At 56.6% G+C, this 21,207-nt stretch overlaps 1 protein-coding gene across 1 annotated transcript; it reads left to right on the top strand.

Moving 5' to 3' along the window:
- The first annotated feature begins 1,814 nt into the window (after window positions 1–1,814).
- On the top strand, window positions 1,815–19,143 carry LOC137317657 (integrin alpha-X-like). The gene is made up of 5 exons (XM_067980826.1): window positions 1,815–1,887; window positions 4,419–4,542; window positions 5,552–5,700; window positions 18,487–18,627; window positions 18,958–19,143. The coding sequence occupies exons 1-5, from the start codon at window positions 1,852–1,854 to the stop codon at window positions 19,141–19,143; spliced, it is 636 nt and encodes a 211-aa protein (XP_067836927.1). The 5' UTR covers window positions 1,815–1,851.
- Window positions 19,144–21,207: the final 2,064 nt, after the last annotated feature.

Raw genomic sequence — 21,207 nt, 5'->3', positions numbered from 1 at the left:
CTGTTCCCCAGTGTGTCCCCTCTCTCTATACCCCACTGTTCCCCAGTGTGTCCCCCCTCTCTCTATACCCCACTGTTCCCCAGTGTGTCCCCTCTCTCTATACCCCACTGTTCCCCAGTGTGTCCTCTCTCTCTCTATACCCCACTGTTCCCCAGTGTGTCCCCTCTCTCTATACCCCACTGTTCCCCAGTGTGTCCTCTCTCTCTCTATACCCCACTGTTCCCCAGTGTGTCCCCTCTCTCTATACCCCACTGTTCCCCAGTGTGTCCCCTCTCTCTATACCCCACTGTTCCCCAGTGTGACCCCTCTCTCTATACCCCACTGTTCCCCAGTGTGTCCCCTCTCTCTATACCCCACTGTTCCCCAGTCTGTCCTCTCTCTCTGTACCCCACTGTTCCCCAGTGTGTCCCCTCTCTCTATACCCCACTGTTCCCCAGTGTGTCCCCTCTCTCTATACCCCACTGTTCCCCAGTCTGTCCTTTCTCTCTATACCCCACTGTTCCCCAGTGTGTCCCCTCTCTCTATACCCCACTGTTCCCCAGTGTGTCCCCCCTCTCTCTATACCCCACTGTTCCCCAGTGTGTCCCCTCTCTCTCTATACCCCACTGTTCCCCAGTGTGTCCCCTCTCTCTATACCCCACTGTTCCCCAGTGTGTCCCCTCTCTCTATACCCCACTGTTCCCCAGTGTGTCCCCCCTCTCTCTATACCCCACTGTTCCCCAGTGTGTCCCCTCTCTCTCTATAACCCACTGTTCCCCAGTGTGTCCCCTCTCTCTATACCCCACTGTTCCCCAGTGTGTCTCCTCTCTCTATACCCCACTGTTCCCCAGTGTGTCCCCTCTCTCTATACCCCACTGTTCCCCAGTGTGTCCCCTCTCTCTATACCCCACTGTTCCCCAGTGTGTCCCCTCTCTCTATACCCCACTGTTCCCCAGTGTGTCCCCTCTCTCTATACCCCACTGTTCCCCAGTGTGTCCCCTCTCTCTATACCCCACTGTTCCCCAGTGTGTCCCCTCACTCTCTATACCCCACTGTTCCCCAGTGTGTCCCTCTCTCTCTATACCCCACTGTTCCCCAGTGTGTCTCCTCTCTCTATACCCCACTGTTCCCCAGTGTGTCCCCTCTCTCTATACCCCACTGTTCCCCAGTGTGTCCTCTCTCTCTATACCCCACTGTTCCCCAGTGTGTCCCCTCTCTCTATACCCCACTGTTCCCCAGTGTGTCCTCTCTCTCTATACCCCACTGTTCCCCAGTGTGTCCCCTCTCTCTCTATACCCCACTGTTCCCCAGTGTGTCCCCTCTCTCTCTATACCCCACTGTTCCCCAGTGTGTCCTCTCTCTCTATACCCCACTGTTCCTCAGTGTGTCCCCTCTCTCTATACCCCACTGTTCCCCAGTGTGTCCCCCCTCTCTATACCCCACTGTTCCCCAGTGTGTCCCCTCTCTCTATACCCCACTGTTCCCCAGTGTGTCCCCTCTCTCTATACCCCACTGTTCCCCAGTGTGTCCCCTCTCTCTATACCCCACTGTTCCCCAGTGTGTCCCCTCTCTCTATACCCCACTGTTCCCCAGTGTGTCCCCTCTCTCTATACCCCACTGTTCCCCAGTGTGTCCCCTCTCTCTATACCCCACTGTTCCCCAGTGTGTCCCCTCTCTCTATACCCCACTGTTCCCCAGTCTGTCCATCCTCCAAGTCCCGAGTGGGAACGATTCCCATTTCCTCCCCATGTTCCTCTGCTCCATATTTTCCTGTTCCTGGACCCTTCCCGATTCTGTAACCCTAAAATCCAGTGTTTCTCTCTTGCTGCAGGAACCGGGAATTCATCGGGGAAAAGTTCCTTCCATCTTGAGATGGCTCAAGCAGGATTCAGTGCAATCTTCGAAGAAGTATGTACCAATCAATCCCCAAACTAATCCCACTGCCCCGCTCTCTCCCCATAGCCCTGTATCAATCCCCAAACTAATCCCACTGCCCCACTCTCTCCCCATAGTCCTGTATCGATCCCCAAACTAATCCCACTGCCCCGCTCTCTCCCCATAGCCCTGTATCGATCCCCAAACTAATCCCACTGCCCCGCTCTCTCCCCATAGCCCTGTATCAATCCCAAACTAATCCCACTGCCCCACTCTCTCCCCATAGTCCTGTATCGATCCCCAAACTAATCCCACTGCCCCGCTCTCTCCCCATAGCCCTGTATCGATCCCCAAACTAATCCCACTGCCCCGCTCTCTCCCCATAGCTCTGTATCAATCCCCAAACTAATTCCACTGCCCCGCTCTCTCCCCATAGCCCTGTATCGATCCCCAAACTAATCCCACTGCCCCGCTCTCTCCCCATAGCCCTGTATCGATCCCCAAACTAATCCCACTGACCCACTCTCTCCCCATAGCCCTGTATCAATCCCCAAACTAATCCCACTGCCCCGCTCTCTCCCCATAGCCCTGTATCGATCCCCAAACTAATCCCACTGCCCCACTCTCTCCCCATAGCCCTGCATCGATCCCCAAACTAATCCCACTGCCCCACTCTCTCCCCATCGCCCTGTATCAATCCCCAAACTAATCCCACTGCCCCACTCTCTCCCCATAGTCCTGTATCGATCCCCAAACTAATCCCACTGCCCCACTCTCTCCCCATAGCCCTGTATCAATCCCCAAACTAATCCCACTGCCCCACTCTCTCCCCATAGCCCTGTATCGATCCCCAAACTAATCCCACTGCCCCACTCTCTCCCCATAGCCCTGTATCGATCCCCAAACTAATCCCACTGCCCCACTCTCTCCCCATAGCCCTGTATCGATCCCGAAACTAATCCCACTGCCCCACTCTCTCCCCATAGCCCTGTATCGATCCCCAAACTAATCCCACTGCCCCGCTCTCTCCCCATAGCCCTGTATCAATCCCCAAACTAATCCCACTGCCCCACTCTCTCCCCATAGCCCCGTATCAATCCCCAAACTAATCCCACTGCCCCACTCTCTCCCCATAGCCCTGTATCAATCCCAAACTAATCCCACTGCCCCGCTCTCTCCCCATAGCCCTGTATCGATCCCCAAACTAATCCCACTGCCCCGCTCTCTCCCCATAGCCCTGTATCGATCCCCAAACTAATCCCACTGCCCCGCTCTCTCCCCATAGACCTGTATCGATCCCCAAACTAATCCCACTGCCCCGCTCTCTCCCCATAGCCCTGTATCAATCCCCAAACTAATCCCACTGCCCCGCTCTCTCCCCATAGCCCTGTATCAATCCCCAAACTAATCCCACTGCCCCACTCTCTCCCCATAGCCCTGTATCAATCCCCAAACTAATCCCACTGCCCCACTCTCTCCCCATAGCCCTGTATCGATCCCCAAACTAATCCCACTGCCCCGCTCTCTCCCCATAGCCCTGTATCAATCCCCAAACTAATCCCACTGCCCCGCTCTCTCCCCATAGCCCTGTATCAATCCCCAAACTAATCCCACTGCCCCGCTCTCTCCCCATAGCCCTGTATCAATCCCCAAACTAATCCCACTGCCCCGCTCTCTCCCCATAGCCCTGTATCGATCCCCAAACTAATCCCACTGCCCCGCTCTCTCCCCATAGCCCTGTATCAATCCCCAAACTAATCCCACTGCCCCGCTCTCTCCCCATAGCCCTGTATCAATCCCCAAACTAATCCCACTGCCCCGCTCTCTCCCCATTGCCCTGTATCGATCCCCAAACTAATCCCACTGCCCCGCTCTCTCCCCATAGCCCTGTATCAATCCCCAAACTAATCCCACTGCCCCGCTCTCTCCCCATTGCCCTGTATCGATCCCCAAACTAATCCCACTGCCCCGCTCTCTCCCCATAGCCCTGTATCAATCCCAAACTAATCCCACTGCCCCGCTCTCTCCCCATAGCCCTGTATCAATCCCCAAACTAATCCCACTGCCCCGCTCTCTCCCCATAGCCCTGTATCGATCCCCAAACTAATCCCACTGCCCCACTCTCTCCCCCATAGCCCTGTATCGATCCCCAAACTAATCCCACTGCCCCGCTCTCTCCCCCATAGTCCTGTATCGATCCCCAAACTAATCCCACTGCCCCGCTCTCTCCCCATCGTCCTGCATGAATTCCGGCCTCTTCGCTCCACCATTGGCGGCCATGCCTTCAGCCGCCCGGGCCCCGAGCTCTGGAATTCACTCCCTAAACCTCCCCCTCCTCCGTCTCCTCCTCTGAGACCCTCCTGAAACCCTCCCTCATTGACCGAGCTTTTGGTCACCTGTCCCGATATCTCCTCCTGTGGCCCCGGGATCAGATTGTGTCTGATAACCCTCCAGCGAAGGGTCTTGGGGGCCGTTTCATACCGTTAAGGGTGCTTTATTGACGGGAGGTCTTGTCGGGCTAAACTCTCCCCTCTAACCAGCCCTCCTTGCCCTTCCCCACGCAGGACGCCATTGTGTTGGGAGCCGTGGGAGCGAACGACTGGTCGGGCGCGCTGGTCAAGGTTCAAGACGGGCAGGAGGAGGTTATCCAGGACTCAACGCTCAAAGACATGGCCGAATCGTACCTGGGTGAGGAGGGTGAGGGGCGCCTGGGGTCGGCCGCGGCTCGGTGGCCTGGACCTCGGGGGTCACAAGGTCGTGGGGTCGAGCCCCACACTCGCTCCAGGGACTCGAGCCCCCATGATCCAGGCCCCCGCTCCCCGGTCACCCAGTACCGAGGGAGCGCCGCACTGTCGGAGGGTCGGGACTGAGGGAGCGCCGCACTGTCGGAGGGTCGGTACTGAGGGAGCGCCGCACTGTCGGAGGGTCGGGACTGAGGGAGCGCCGCACTGTCAGAGGGTCGGTACTGAGGGAGCGCCGCACTGTCGGAGGGTCAGTACTGAGGGAGCGCCGCACTGTCGGAGGGTCGGTACTGAGGGAGCGCCGCACTGTCGGAGGGTCGGTACTGAGGGAGCGCCGCACTGTCGGAGGGTCGGTACTGAGGGAGCGCCGCACTGTCGGAGGGTCGGTACTGAGGGAGCGCCGCACTGTCGGAGGGTCGGTACTGAGGGAGCGCCGCACTGTCGGAGGGTCAGTACTGAGGGAGCGCTACAATATCTATCTCCCTCTATCCCTCCCTCCCTTCCACTCACCCCCTTACCGTCCCTCCCTTTCTCCCTCTCTCCCTCTCTCCCTTCTTCCCTCTCTCTCTCCCTCCCTCCTTCTCTCCCTCTCTCCCTCTTTCTCTCTCTCTCTATGTCCTTCTCTCCCTCTCTCCCTCCATCGCTCATTCCCCCCACCTCTCCCTCCCTGCCTTCTTCCCTCCCTCTCTCCCTCCCTCCTTCTCTCCCTCTCTCCCTCCTTCTCTCTCTCTCTAAGTCCTTCTGTCCCTCTCTCCCTCCATCGCTCATTCCCCCCGCCTCTCCGTCCCTTCCTCCATCTCTCGCTCTGTCCCTTCCTCCACCCCTCCCTCTCTCCCTCCCTCCCTCCCTCTCTCCATCCCTCCCTCCCTTCCTCCATCCCTCCCTCTCTCCCTCCATTCCTTTATGCCAAGGACCCTCAGTGATTGGACATCTTTCCCCCCCTGTCCGTGTCTCAGGATATTCCATAGTGAAAGCCACACTCGGGAGCCAATCCTTCTCCGTTGTCGGCGCCCCGCGTTATAAGCACAGGGGACAGGTGGTCATTTTCGGGCCTGGGAGCAACCGGACAAAGTGGGAAGTGAAACAGCGCATCGAAGGAGATCAGGTGGGTAACTGAGTCCCAGGCTTTCAGCTCGGGACAGGCCGGATGTACATCAGTGCATCGAACGCAGTGTGAGACCCGGTCCCAGAGGGGGAAAGGACAGTGTATCTAACGCACTGTGAGACCCGGTCCCAGAGTGGGAAAGGACAGTGTATCTAACGCACTGTGAGACCCGGTCCCAGAGGGGGAAAGGACAGTGTATCTAACACACTGTGAGACCCGGTCCCAGAGGGGGAAAGGACAGTGTATCTAACACACTGTGAGACCCGGTCCCAGAGGGGGAAAGGACAGTGTATCTAACACACCGTGAGACCCGGTCCCAGAGGGGGAAAGGACAGTGTATCTAACACACTGTGAGACCCGGTCCCAGAGGGGGAAAGGACAGTGTGTCTAACGCACTGTGAGACCCGGTCCCAGAGGGGGAAAGGACAGTGTATCTAACGCACTGTGAGACCCGGTCCCAGAGGGGGAAAGGACAGTGTATCTAACGCACTGTGAGACCCGGTCCCAGAGGGGGAAAGGACAGTGTATCTAACGCACTGTGAGACCCGGTCCCAGAGGGGGAAAGGACAGTGTATCTAACACACTGTGAGACCCGGTCCCAGAGGGGGAAAGAACAGTGTATCTAACGCACTGTGAGACCCGGTCCCAGAGGGGGAAAGGACAGTGTATCTAACACACTGTGAGACCCGGTCCCAGAGGGGGAAAGAACAGTGTATCTAATGCACTGTGAGACCCGGTCCCAGAGGGGGAAAGGACAGTGTATCTAACGCACTGTGAGACCCGGTCCCAGAGGGGGAAAGGACAGTGTATCTAACACACTGTGAGACCCGGTCCCAGAGGGGGAAAGGACAGTGTATCTAACGCACTGTGAGACCCGGTCCCAGAGGGGGAAAGAACAGTGTATCTAATGCACTGTGAGACCCGGTCCCAGAGGGGGAAAGGACAGTGTATCTAACGCACTGTGAGACCCGGTCCCAGAGGGGGAAAGGACAGTGTATCTAACACACTGTGAGACCCGGTCCCAGAGGGGGAAAGGACAGTGTATCTAACGCACTGTGAGACCCGGTCCCAGAGGGGGAAAGGACAGTGTATCTAACACACTGTGAGACCCGGTCCCAGAGGGGGAAAGGACAGTGTATCTAACACACTGTGAGACCCGGTCCCAGAGGGGGAAAGGACAGTGTATCTAACGCACTGTGAGACCCGGTCCCAGAGGGGGAAAGGACAGTGTATCTAACGCACTGTGAGACCCGGTCCCAGAGGGGGAAAGGACAGTGTATCTAACGCACTGTGAGACCCGGTCCCAGAGGGGGAAAGGACAGTGTATCTAACGCACTGTGAGACCCGGTCCCAGAGGGGGAAAGGACAGTGTGTCTAACGCACTGTGAGACCCGGTCCCAGAGGGGGAAAGGACAGTGTATCTAACGCACTGTGAGACCCGGTCCCAGAGGGGGAAAGGACAGTTTATCTAACACACTGTGAGACCCGGTCCCAGAGGGGGAAAGGACAGTGTATCTAACGCACTGTGAGACCCGGTCCCAGAGGGGGAAAGGACAGTGTATCTAACACACTGTGAGACCCGGTCCCAGAGGGGGAAAGGACAGTGTATCTAACACACTGTGAGACCCGGTCCCAGAGGGGGAAAGGACAGTGTATCTAACGCACTGTGAGACCCGGTCCCAGAGGGGGAAAGGACAGTGTATCTAACGCACTGTGAGACCCGGTCCCAGAGGGGGAAAGGACAGTGTATCTAACGCACTGTGAGACCCGGTCCCAGAGGGGGAAAGGACAGTGCATCTAACGCACTGTGAGACCGGGTCCCAGAGGGGGAAAGGACAGTGTATCTAACGCACTGTGAGACCCGGTCCCAGAGGGGGAAAGGACAGTGTATCTAACGCACTGTGAGACCCGGTCCCAGAGGGGGAAAGGACAGTGTATCTAACACACTGTGAGACCCGGTCCCAGAGGGGGAAAGGACAGTGTATCTAACACACTGTGAGACCGGGTCCCAGAGGGGGAAAGGACAGTGTATCTAACGCACTGTGAGACCCGGTCCCAGAGGGGGAAAGGACAGTGTATCTAACGCACTGTGAGACCCGGTCCCAGAGGGGGAAAGGACAGTGTATCTAACGCACTGTGAGACCCGGTCCCAGAGGGGGAAAGGACAGTGCATCTAACACACTGTGAGACCCGGTCCCAGAGGGGGAAAGGACAGTGTATCTAACGCAGTGTGAGACCCGGTCCCAGAGGGGGAAAGGACAGTGTATCTAATGCACTGTGAGACCCGGTCCCAGAGGGGGAAAGGACAGTGTATCTAACGCACTGTGAGACCCGGTCAAGAGGGGGAAAGGACAGTGTATCTAACGCACTGTGAGACCCGGTCCCAGAGGGGGAAAGGACAGTGTATCTAACGCACTGTGAGACCTGGTCCCAGAGGGGGAAAGGACAGTGTATCTAACGCACTGTGAGACCCGGTCCCAGAGGGGGAAAGGACAGTGTATCTAACACACTGTGAGACCCGGTCCCAGAGGGGGAAAGGACAGTGTATCTAACACACTGTGAGACCCGGTCCCAGAGGGGGAAAGGACAGTGTATCTAACGCACTGTGAGACCCAGTCCCAGAGGGGGAAAGGACAGTGTATCTAACACACTGTGAGACCCGGTCCCAGAGGGGGAAAGGACAGTGTATCTAACACACTGTGAGACCCGGTCCCAGAGGGGGAAAGGACAGTGTATCTAACACACTGTGAGACCGGGTCCCAGAGGGGGAAAGGACAGTGTATCTAACGCACTGTGAGACCCGGTCCCAGAGGGGGAAAGGACAGTGTATCTAACGCACTGTGAGACCCGGTCCCAGAGGGGGAAAGGACAGTGTATCTAACGCACTGTGAGACCCGGTCCCAGAGGGGGAAAGGACAGTGTATCTAACGCACTGTGAGACCCGGTCCCAGAGGGGGAAAGGACAGTGTATCTAACGCACTGTGAGACCCGGTCCCAGAGGGGGAAAGGACAGTGTATCTAACACACTGTGAGACCCGGTCCCAGAGGGGGAAAGGACAGTGTATCTAACGCAGTGTGAGACCCGGTCCCAGAGGGGGAAAGGACAGTGTATCTAATGCACTGTGAGACCCGGTCCCAGAGGGGGAAAGGACAGTGTATCTAACGCACTGTGAGACCCGGTCAAGAGGGGGAAAGGACAGTGTATCTAACGCACTGTGAGACCCGGTCCCAGAGGGGGAAAGGACAGTGTATCTAACGCACTGTGAGACCCGGTCAAGAGGGGGAAAGGACAGTGTATCTAACGCACTGTGAGACCCGGTCCCAGAGGGGGAAAGGACAGTGTATCTAACACACTGTGAGACCCGGTCCCAGAGGGGGAAAGGACAGTGTATCTAACGCACTGTGAGACCCGGTCCCAGAGGGGGAAAGGACAGTGTATCTAACACACTGTGAGACCCGGTCCCAGAGGGGGAAAGGACAGTGTATCTAACGCACTGTGAGACCCGGTCCCAGAGGGGGAAAGGACAGTGTATCTAACGCACTGTGAGACCCGGTCCCAGAGGGGGAAAGGACAGTGTATCTAACGCACTGTGAGACCCGGTCCCAGAGGGGGAAAGGACAGTGTATCTAACGCACTGTGAGACCCGGTCAAGAGAGGGAAAGGACAGTGTATCTAACACACTGTGAGACCCGGTCCCAGAGGGGGAAAGGACAGTGTATCTAACGCACTGTGAGACCCGGTCAAGAGAGGGAAAGGACAGTGTATCTAACGCACTGTGAGACCCGGTCCAGAGGGGGAAAGGACAGTGTATCTAACACACTGTGAGACCCGGTCCCAGAGGGGGAAAGGACAGTGTATCTAACGCACTGTGAGACCCGGTCCCAGAGGGGGAAAGGACAGTGTATCGAACGCACTGTGAGACCCGGTCAAGAGGGGAAAGGACAGTGTATCTAACGCACTGTGAGACCCGGTCCCAGAGGGGGAAAGGACAAGCGTATCTAACGCACTGTGAGACCCGGTCCCAGAGGGGGAAAGGACAGTGTATCTAACACACTGTGAGACCCGGTCCCAGAGGGCGAAAGGACAGTGTATCTAACGCACTGTGAGACCCGGTCCCAGAGGGGGAAAGGACAGTGTATCTAACGCACTGTGAGACCCGGTCCCAGAGGGGGAAAGGACAGTGTATCTAACGCACTGTGAGACCCGGTCCCAGAGGGTGAAAGGACAGTGTATCTAACGCACTGTGAGACCCGGTCCCAGAGGGGGAAAGGACAGTGTATCTGACACACTGTGAGACCCAGTCCCAGAGGGGGAAAGGACAGTGTATCTAACGCACTGTGAGACCCGGTCCCAGAGGGCGAAAGGACAGTGTATCTAACACACTGTGAGACCCGGTCCCAGAGGGCGAAAGGACAGTGTATCTAACGCACTGTGAGACCCAGTCCCAGAGGGGGAAAGGACAGTGTATCTAACGCAGTGTGAGACCCGGTCCCAGAGGGGGAAAGGACAGTGTGTCTAACACACTGTGAGACCCCGGTCCAGAGGGGGAAAGGACAGTGTGTCTAACGCACTGTGAGTCCCGGTCCCAGAGGGCGAAAGGACAGTGTATCTAACGCACTGTGAGACCCGGTCCCAGAGGGGGAAAGGACAGTGTATCTAACACACTGTGAGACCCGGTCCCAGAGGGGGAAAGGACAGTGTATCTAACGCACTGTGAGACCCGGTCCCAGAGGGGGAAAGGACAGTGTATCGAACACACTGTGAGACCCGGTCCCAGAGGGGGAAAGGACAGTGTATCTAACGCACTGTGAGACCCGGTCCCAGAGGGGGAAAGGACAGTGTATCTAACGCACTGTGAGACCCGGTCCCAGAGGGGGAAAGGACAGTGTATCTAACGCACTGTGAGACCCGGTCCCAGAGGGGGAAAGGACAGTGTATCTAACGCACTGTGAGACCCGGTCCCAGAGGGGGAAAGGACAGTGTATCTAACACACTGTGAGACCCGGTCCCAGAGGGGGAAAGGACAGTGTATCTAACGCAGTGTGAGACCCGGTCCCAGAGGGGGAAAGGACAGTGTATCTAACGCACTGTGAGACCCGGTCCCAGAGGGGGAAAGGACAGTGTATCTAACGCACTGTGAGACCCGGTCCCAGAGGGGGAAAGGACAGTGTATCTAACGCACTGTGAGACCCGGTCAAGAGAGGGAAAGGACAGTGTATCTAACGCACTGTGAGACCCGGTCCCAGAGGGGGAAAGGACAGTGTATCTAACACACTGTGAGACCCGGTCCCAGAGGGGGGAAAGGACAGTGTATCTAACGCACTGTGAGACCCGGTCCCAGAGGGGGAAAGGACAGTGTATCTAACGCACTGTGAGACCCGGTCCCAGAGGGGGAAAGGACAGTGTATCTAACGCACTGTGAGACCCGGTCCCAGAGGGGGAAAGGACAGTGTATCTAACGCACTGTGAGACCCGGTCAAGAGAGGGAAAGGACAGTGCATCTAACACACTGTGAGACCCGGTCCAGAGAGGGAAAGGGACAGTGTATCTAACGCACTGTGAGACCCGGTCAAGAGAGGGAAAGGACAGTGTATCTAACACACTGTGAGACCCGGTCCCAGAGGGGGAAAGGACAGTGTATCTAACGCACTGTGAGACCCGGTCAAGAGAGGAAAGGACAGTGTATCTAACGCACTGTGAGACCCGGTCCCAGAGGGGGAAAGGACAGTGTATCTAACACACTGTGAGACCCGGTCCCAGAGGGGGAAAGGACAGTGTATCTAACGCACTGTGAGACCGGTCCCAGAGGGGGAAAGGACAGTGTATCTAACGCACTGTGAGACCCGGTCAAGAGAGGGAAAGGACAGTGTATCTAACACACTGTGAGACCCGGTCCCAGAGGGGAAAGGACAGTGTATCTAACGCACTGTGAGACCCGGTCCCAGAGGGGGAAAGGACAGTGTATCTAACGCACTGTGAGACCCGGTCCCAGAGGGGAAAGGACAGTGTATCTAACACACTGTGAGACCCGGTCCCAGAGGGGGAAAGGACAGTGTATCTAACGCAGTGTGAGACCCGGTCCCAGAGGGGGAAAGGACAGTGTATCTAACACACTGTGAGACCCGGTCCCAGAGGGGAAAGGACAGTGTATCTAACGCACTGTGAGACCCGGTCCCAGAGGGGGAAAGGACAGTGTATCTAACACACTGTGAGACCCGGTCCCAGAGGGCGAAAGGACAGTGTATCTAACGCACTGTGAGACCCGGTCCCAGAGGGGAAAGGACAGTGTATCTAACGCACTGTGAGTCCCGGTCCAGAGGGGGAAAGGACAGTGTATCTAACGCACTGTGAGACCCGGTCCCAGAGGGTGAAAGGACAGTGTATCTAACGCACTGTGAGACCCGGTCCCAGAGGGGGAAAGGACAGTGTATCTAACACACTGTGAGACCCAGTCCCAGAGGGGGAAAGGACAGTGTATCTAACGCACTGTGAGAATCGGTCCAGAGGGCGAAAGGACAGTGTATCTAACGCACTGTGAGACCCAGTCCCAGAGGGGGAAAGGACAGTGTATCTAACGCAGTGTGAGACCCGGTCCCAGAGGGGGAAAGGACAGTGTGTCTAACACACTGTGAGACCCGGTCCCAGAGGGGGAAAGGACAGTGTGTCTAACGCACTGTGAGTCCAGGTCCCAGAGGGCGAAAGGACAGTGTATCTAACGCACTGTGAGACCCGGTCCCAGAGGGGGAAAGGACAGTGTATCTAACGCACTGTGAGACCCGGTCCCAGAGGGGGAAAGGACAGTGTATCTAACACACTGTGAGACCCGGTCCCAGAGGGGAAAGGACAGTGTATCTAATGCACTGTGAGACCCGGTCCCAGAGGGGGAAAGGACAGTGTATCTAACACACTGTGAGACCCGGTCCCAGAGGGGGAAAGGACAGTGTATCTAACGCACTGTGAGACCCGGTCCCAGAGGGGGAAAGGACAGTGTATCTAACGCACTGTGAGACCCGGTCCCAGAGGGGGAAAGGACAGTGTATCTAACACACTGTGAGACCCGGTCCCAGAGGGGAAAGGACAGTGTGTCTAACGCACTGTGAGACCCGGTCCCAGAGGGGGAAAGGACAGTGTATCTAACGCACTGTGAGACCCGGTCCCAGAGGGGAAAGGACAGTGTATCTAACGCACTGTGAGACCCGGTCCCAGGGGGGGAAAGGACAGTGTATCTAACGCACTGTGAGACCCGGTCCCAGAGGGGGAAAGGACAGTGTATCTAACGCACTGTGAGACCCGGTCCCAGAGGGGGAAAGGACAGTGTGTCTAACGCACTGTGAGACCCGGTCCCAGAGGGGGATAGGACAGTGTATCTAACACACTGTGAGACCCGGTCCCAGAGGGGGAAAGGACAGTGTATCTAACGCACTGTGAGACCCGGTCCCAGAGGGGGAAAGGACAGTGTATCTAACACACTGTGAGATCCGGTCCCAGAGGGGGAAAGGACAGTGTATCTAACGCACTGTGAGACCCGGTCCCAGAGGGGGAAAGGACAGTGTATCTAACGCACTGTGAGACCCGGTCCCAGAGGGGAAAGGACAGTGTATCTAATGCACTGTGAGACCCGGTCCCAGAGGGGGAAAGGACTGCGTATCTAACGCACTGTAAGACCCGGTCCCAGAGGGGAAAGGACAGTGTATCTAACGCAGTGTGAGACCCGGTCCCAGAGGGGGAAAGGACAGTGCATCTAACACACTGTGAGACCCGGTCCCAGAGGGGGAAAGGACAGTGTATCTAATGCACTGTGAGACCCGGTCCCAGAGGGGGAAAGGACTGCGTATCTAACGCACTGTAAGACCCGGTCCCAGAGGGGGAAAGGACTGCGTATCTAACGCACTGTGAGACCCGGTCCCAGAGGGGGAAAGGACAGTGTATCTAACGCAGTGTGAGACCCGGTCCCAGAGGGGGAAAGGACAGTGTATCTAACGCACTGTGAGACCCGGTCCCAGAGGGGGAAAGGACAGTGTATCTAACGCACTGTGAGACCCGGTCCCAGAGGGGGAAAGGACAGTGTGTCTAACGCACTGTGAGACCCGGTCCCAGAGGGGGATAGGACAGTGTATCTAACACACTGTGAGACCCGGTCCCAGAGGGGGAAAGGACAGTGTATCTAACGCACTGTGAGACCCGGTCCCAGAGGGGGAAAGGACAGTGTATCTAACACACTGTGAGATCCGGTCCCAGAGGGGGAAAGGACAGTGTATCTAACGCACTGTGAGACCCGGTCCCAGAGGGGGAAAGGACAGTGTATCTAACGCACTGTGAGACCCGGTCCCAGAGGGGGAAAGGACAGTGTATCTAACGCACTGTGAGACCCGGTCCCAGAGGGGGAAAGGACAGTGTATCTAACGCACTGTGAGACCCGGTCAAGAGAGGGAAAGGACAGTGTATCTAACACACTGTGAGACCCGGTCCAGAGGGGGAAAGGACAGTGTATCTAACGCACTGTGAGACCCGGTCAAGAGAGGGAAAGGACAGTGTATCTAACACACTGTGAGACCCGGTCCCAGAGGGGGAAAGGACAGTGTATCTAACGCACTGTGAGACCCGGTCAAGAGAGGGAAAGGACAGTGTATCTAACGCACTGTGAGACCCGGTCCCAGAGGGGGAAAGGACAGTGTATCTAACACACTGTGAGACCCGGTCCCAGAGGGGGAAAGCACAGTGTATCTAACGCACTGTGAGACCCGGTCCCAGAGGGGGAAAGGACAGTGTATCTAACGCACTGTGAGACCCGGTCAAGAGAGGGAAAGGACAGTGTATCTAACACACTGTGAGACCCGGTCCCAGAGGGGAAAGGACAGTGTATCTAACGCACTGTGAGACCCGGTCCAGAGGGGGAAAGGACAGTGTATCTAACGCACTGTGAGACCCGGTCCCAGAGGGGGAAAGGACAGTGTATCTAACGCACTGTGAGACCCGGTCCCAGAGGGGGAAAGGACAGTGTATCTAACGCACTGTGAGACCCGGTCCCAGAGGGGGAAAGGACAGTGTATCTAACACACTGTGAGACCCGGTCCCAGAGGGGGAAAGGACAGTGTATCTAACGCACTGTGAGACCCGGTCCCAGAGGGGGAAAGGACAGTGTATCTAACACACTGTGAGACCCGGTCCCAGAGGGCGAAAGGACAGTGTATCTAACGCACTGTGAGACCCGGTCCCAGAGGGGGAAAGGACAGTGTATCTAACGCACTGTGAGACCCGGTCCCAGAGGGGGAAAGGACAGTGTATCTAACGCACTGTGAGACCCGGTCCCAGAGGGTGAAAGGACAGTGTATCTAACGCACTGTGAGACCCGGTCCCAGAGGGGGAAAGGACAGTGTATCTAACACACTGTGAGACCCAGTCGCAGAGGGGAAAGGACAGTGTATCTAACGCACTGTGAGACCCAGTCCCAGAGGGCGAAAGGACAGTGTATCTAACGCACTGTGAGACCCAGTCCCAGAGGGGGAAAGGACAGTGTATCTAACGCAGTGTGAGACCCGGTCCCAGAGGGGGAAAGGACAGTGTGTCTAACACACTGTGAGACCCGGTCCAGAGGGGGAAAGGACAGTGTGTCTAACGCACTGTGAGTCCCGGTCCCAGAGGGCGAAAGGACAGTGTATCTAACGCACTGTGAGACCCGTCCCAGAGGGGGAAAGGACAGTGTATCTAACGCACTGTGAGACCCGGTCCCAGAGGGGGAAAGGACAGTGTATCTAACACACTGTGAGACCCGGTCCCAGAGGGGGAAAGGACAGTGTATCTAACGCACTGTGAGACCCGGTCCCAGAGGGGGAAAGGACAGTGTATCTAACGCACTGTGAGACCCGGTCCCAGAGGGGGAAAGGACAGTGTATCTAACGCACTGTGAGACCCGGTCCCAGAGGGGGAAAGGACAGTGTATCTAACCCGCAACTGTGAGACCCGGTCCCAGAGGGGGGAAAGGACAGTGTATCTAACACACTGTGAGACCCGGTCCCAGAGGGGGAAAGGACAGTGTGTCTAACGCACTGTGAGACCCGGTCCCAGAGGGGGAAAGGACAGTGTATCTAACGCACTGTGAGACCCGGTCCCAGAGGGGAAAGGACAGTGTATCTAACGCACTGTGAGACCCGGTCCCAGAGGGTGAAAGGACAGTGTATCTAACGCACTGTGAGACCCGGTCCCAGAGGGGGAAAGGACAGTGTATCTAACGCACTGTGAGACCCGGTCCCAGAGGGGGAAAGGACAGTGTATCTAACGCACTGTGAGACCCGGTCCCAGAGGGGGAAAGGACAGTGTATCTAACGCACTGTGAGACCCGGTCCCAGAGAGGGAAAGGACAGTGTGTCTAACGCACTGTGAGACCCGGTCCCAGAGGGGGATAGGACAGTGTATCTAACACACTGTGAGACCCGGTCCCAGAGGGGGAAAGGATAGTGTATCTAACGCACTGTGAGACCCGGTCCCAGAGGGGGAAAGGACAGTGTATCTAACGCACTGTGAGACCCGGTCCCAGAGGGGGAAAGGACAGTGTATCTAACGCACTGTGAGACCCGGTCCCAGAGGGGGAAAGGACTGCGTATCTAACGCACTGTAAGACCCGGTCCCAGAGGGGGAAAGGACAGTGTATCTAACGCAGTGTGAGACCCGGTCCCAGAGGGGGAAAGGACTGCGTATCTAACGCACTGTAAGACCCGGTCCCAGAGGGGGAAAGGACAGTGCATCTAACGCACTGTGAGACCCGGTCCCAGAGGGGGTAAGGACAGTGTATCTAACGCACTGTGACACCCGGTCCCAGAGGGGGAAAGGACAGTGTATCTAACCCACTGTGAGACCCGGTCCCAGAGGGGGAAAGGACAGTGTATCTAACGCACTGTGAGACCCGGTCCCAGAGGGGGAAAGGACAGTGTATCTAACGCACTGTGAGACCCGGTCCCAGAGGGGGAAAGGACAGTGTATCTAACGCACTGTGAGACCCGGTCCCAGAGGGGGAAAGGACAGTGTGTCTAACGCACTGTGAGACCCGGTCCCAGAGGGGGATAGGACAGTGTATCTAACGCACTGTGAGACCCGGTCCCAGAGGGGGAAAGGACAGTGTATCTAACACACTGTGAGATCCGGTCCCAGAGGGGGAAAGGACAGTGTATCTAACGCACTGTGAGACCCGGTCCCAGAGGGGGAAAGGACAGTGTATCTAACGCACTGTGAGACCCGGTCCCAGAGGGGGAAAGGACAGTGTATATAACACACTGTGAGACCCGGTCCCAGAGGGGAAAGGACAGTGTATCTAACGCACTGTGAGACCCGGTCCCAGAGGGGGAAAGGACAGTGTATCTAACGCACTGTGAGACCCGTCCCAGAGGGGGAAAGGACAGTGTATCTAACGCACTGTGAGACCCGGTCCCAGAGGGGGAAAGGACAGTGTATCTAACGCACTGTGAGACCCGGTCCCAGAGGGGAAAGGACAGTGTATCTAACGCACTGTGAGACCCGGTCCCAGAGGGGGAAAGGACAGTGTATCTAACGCACTGTGAGACCCGGTCCCAGAGGGGGAAAGGACAGTGTATCTAACGCACTGTGAGACCCGTCCCAGAGGGGGAAAGGACAGTGTATCTAACGCACTGTGAGACCCGGTCCCAGAGGGGGAAAGGACAGTGTATCTAACGCACTGTGAGACCCGGTCCCAGAGGGGGAAAGGACAGTGTATCTAACGCACTGTGAGACCCGGTCCCAGAGGGGGAAAGGACAGTGTATCTAACGCACTGTGAGACCCGGTCCCAGAGGGGGAAAGGACAGTGTATCTAACGCACTGTGAGATCCGGTCCAGAGGGGGAAAGGACAGTGTATCTAACGCACTGTGAGACCCGGTCCCAGAGGGGAAAGGACAGTGTATCTAACCCACTGTGAGACCCGGTCCCAGAGGGGGAAAGGACAGTGTATCTAACACACTGTGAGACCCGGTCCCAGAGGGGGAAAGGACAGTGTATCTAACGCACTGTGAGACCCGGTCCCAGAGGGGGAAAGGACAGTGTATCTAACACACTGTGAGACCCGGTCCCAGAGGGGGAAAGGACAGTGTATCTAACGCACTGTGAGACCCGGTCCAGAGGGGGAAAGGACAGTGTATCTAACACACTGTGAGACCCGGTCCCAGAGGGGGAAAGGACAGTGTATCTAACCCACTGTGAGACCCGGTCCCAGAGGGGGAAAGGACAGTGTATCTAACGCACTGTGAGACCCGGTCCCAGAGGGGGAAAGGACAGTGTATCTAACACACTGTGAGACCCGGTCCCAGAGGGGGAAAGGACAGTGTATCTAACGCACTGTGAGACCCGGTCCCAGAGGGGGAAAGGACAGTGTATCTAACGCACTGTGAGACCCGGTCCCAGAGGGGAAAGGACAGTGTATCTAACACACTGTGAGACCCGGTCCAGAGGGGGAAAGGACAGTGTATCTAACGCACTGTGACACCCGGTCCCAGAGGGGGAAAGGACAGTGTATCTAACACACTGTGAGACCCGGTCCCAGAGGGGGAAAGGACAGTGTATCTAACGCACTGTGAGACCCGGTCCCAGAGGGGGAAAGGACAGTGTATCTAACACACTGTGAGACCCGGTCCCAGAGGGGGAAAGGACACTGTATCTAACGCACTGTGACACCCGGTCCCAGAGGGGGAAAGGACAGTGTATCTAACACACTGTGAGACCCGGTCCCAGAGGGGGAAAGGACAGTGTATCTCACACATTCTTGATCTCTCCCTCCTTTAGATTGGATCTTATTTCGGTGTGGAGCTGTCCAGTGTCGACCTGGATGGAGATGGAGAGACGGATTTCCTGCTGATTGGCGCCCCACTTTACCACAAGAGTGGGATAGGTGGGAGAGTGAGCTTCTGCCCACTCTCAGCCCAGGTAAGAGATCCCAGACCATGGGAAGAGGAGGACCAGGCCGTTCAGCCCTCGAGCCTGGTCCCCGCCATTCAATCAATTCACTTATGCTTCGAGTCCCAACGCTACCCTTGCAGTGCCTCCAGATGGGGGTCTGACCAGGGCTTCACACAGCCATGGTCGAGGGAGGGGGTTGGTCTCACAGCCCGGGAGGTGGAGGGGGGAGCGAGCCACATCTGGCAGGTCGAACAGGGGCTGAGGTCAACATTGGAATAGCCTGGCACCCCAAGGGAGGGAGGTCGGGAGTTCAGGCTTGGCTCCAACCTCTCTCTCTCTCTCTCTCCCTGCATCCAGGGTAATTTCTCCTGCACTGGGACCCTCCGAGGGGTCGAGGGGAATGGGCTGGGCCGGTTTGGGAGCGCGATCGCGGCCCTGAGGGACCTGAACGGTGACGGGCTGGGCGATGTGGCCATCGGGGCCCCCTGGAGGACGAGCATCGGGGGAGCGTCTACATCTACCACGGACAGCCCAGAGGAATAAGTCCAAGATACAGCCAGGTGAGTGGTCAGTGGGGGTGCAATGGCTCCCTCTCCCAAACTGTACCCCTCTCTCTCTCTCTCTCTCCCTCTCCCAAAATCTACCCCTCTCTCTCTCTCTCTCTCTCCCAAACTCTACCCCTCTCTCTCTCTCTCTCAACTCTACCCTCTCTCTACTCTCTCTCTCTCTCCAAACTCTTCCCCTCTCTCTCTCTAACTCTACCTGCCAAACTCTACCCCTCTCTCTCTCTCTCTCCCAACTCTACCCCTCTCTCTCTCTCTCTCTCTCCCAAACTCTACCCCTCTCTCTCTCTCTCTCTCCCAAACTCTACCCCTCTCTCTCTCTCTCTCCCTCTCCCAACTCTACCCTCTCTCTCTCTCTCTCTCTCCCAAACCTCTCTACCCCTCTCTCTCTCTCTCTCTCTCCCAAACTCTACCCTCTCTCTCTCTCTCTCTCCCAAACTCTACCCTCTCTCTCTCTCTCTCTCTCCCAAACTCTACCCTCTCTCTCTCTCTCTCTCTCTCCCAAACTCTACCCCTCTCTCTCTCTCTCTCTCCCAAACTCTACCCCTCTCTCTCTCTCTCTCCTCTCCCAAACTCTACCCCTCTCTCTCTCTCTCTCTCCCAAACTCTACCCCTCTCTCTCTCTCTCTCTCCCAAACTCTACCCTCTCTCTCTCTCTCTCTCTCCCAAACTCTACCCCTCTCTCTCTCTCTCTCTCCCAAACTCTACCCCTCTCTCTCTCTCTCTCCCTCTCCCAAACTCTACCTCTCTCTCTCTCTCTCTCTCTCCCAAACTCTATCCCTCTCTCTCTCTCTCTCTCTCTCCCAAACTCTACCCCTCTCTCTCTCTCTCATCCCAAACTCTACCCCTCTCTCTCTCTCTCTCTCTCCCAAACTCTACCCCTCTCTCTCTCTCTCTCTCTCCAAACTCTACCCCTCTCTCTCTCTCTCTCCCCTCTCCCAAACTCTACCCCCTCTCTCTCTCTCTCTCCCTCTCCCAAACTCTACCCCTCTCTCTCTCTCTCTCTCCCAAACTCTACCCTCTCTCTCTCTCTCTCTCTCCCTCTCCCAAACTCTACCCCTCTCTCTCTCTCTCTCTCTCCCAAACTCTACCCCTCTCTCTCTCTCTCTCTCTCCCAAACTCTACCCCTCTCTCTCTCTCTCTCTCCCAAACTCTACCCCTCTCTCTCTCTCTCTCTCCCAAACTCTACCCCTCTCTCTCTCTCTCTCTCCCAAACTCTACCCTCTCTCTCTCTCTCTCTCCCAAACTCTACCTCTCTCTCTCTCTCAAACTCTACCCCTCTCTCTCTCTCTCTCTCTCTCCCAAACTCTACCCCTCTCTCTCTCTCTCTTCCTCTCCAAACTCTACCCCTCTCTCTCTCTCTCTCTCTCCCAAACTCTACCCCTCTCTCTCTCTCTCTCTCTCCCAAACTCTACCCCTCTCTCTCTCTCTCTCTCTCTCCCAAACTCTACCCCTCTCTCTCTCTCTCTCTCCCAAACTCTACCCCTCTCTCTCTCTCTCTCTCCAAACTCAACCCTCTCTCTCTCTCTCTCTCCCAAACTCTACCCCTCTCTCTCTCTCTCTCTCTCCAAACTCTACCCCTCTCTCTCTCTCTCTCTCTCCAACTCTACCCCTCTCTCTCTCTCTCTCTCTCCCAAACTCTACCCCTCTCTCTCTCTCTCTCTCTCTCCCAAACTCTACCCCTCTCTCTCTCTCTCTCTCTGCCCAAACTCTACCCCTCTCTCTCTCTCTCTCTCTCCCAAACTCTACCCCTCTCTCTCTCTCTCTCTCTCTCCCAAACTCTACCCCTCTCTCTCTCTCTCTCTCTCTCTCCCAAACTCTACCCCTCTCTCTCTCTCTCTCTCTCGCCAAACTCTACCCCTCTCTCTCTCTCTCTCTCCCTCTCCCAAACTCTACCCCTCTCTCTCTCTCTCTCTCTCTCTCCCAAACTCTACCCCTCTCTCTCTCTCTCTCCTCTCGCCAAACTCTACCCCTCTCTCTCTCTCTCTCTCTCTCTCCCAAACTCTACCCCTCTCTCTCTCTCTCTCTCTCTGCCAAACTCTAC

This window comes from Heptranchias perlo, unplaced genomic scaffold (genome assembly GCF_035084215.1).
Source record: "Heptranchias perlo isolate sHepPer1 unplaced genomic scaffold, sHepPer1.hap1 HAP1_SCAFFOLD_626, whole genome shotgun sequence".
NCBI classification, from domain to species: Eukaryota; Metazoa; Chordata; class Chondrichthyes; order Hexanchiformes; family Hexanchidae; genus Heptranchias; species Heptranchias perlo.
Note: the sequence above shows the minus strand (reverse complement) of the source record. Positions and strands in the feature narration are given on the sequence as shown.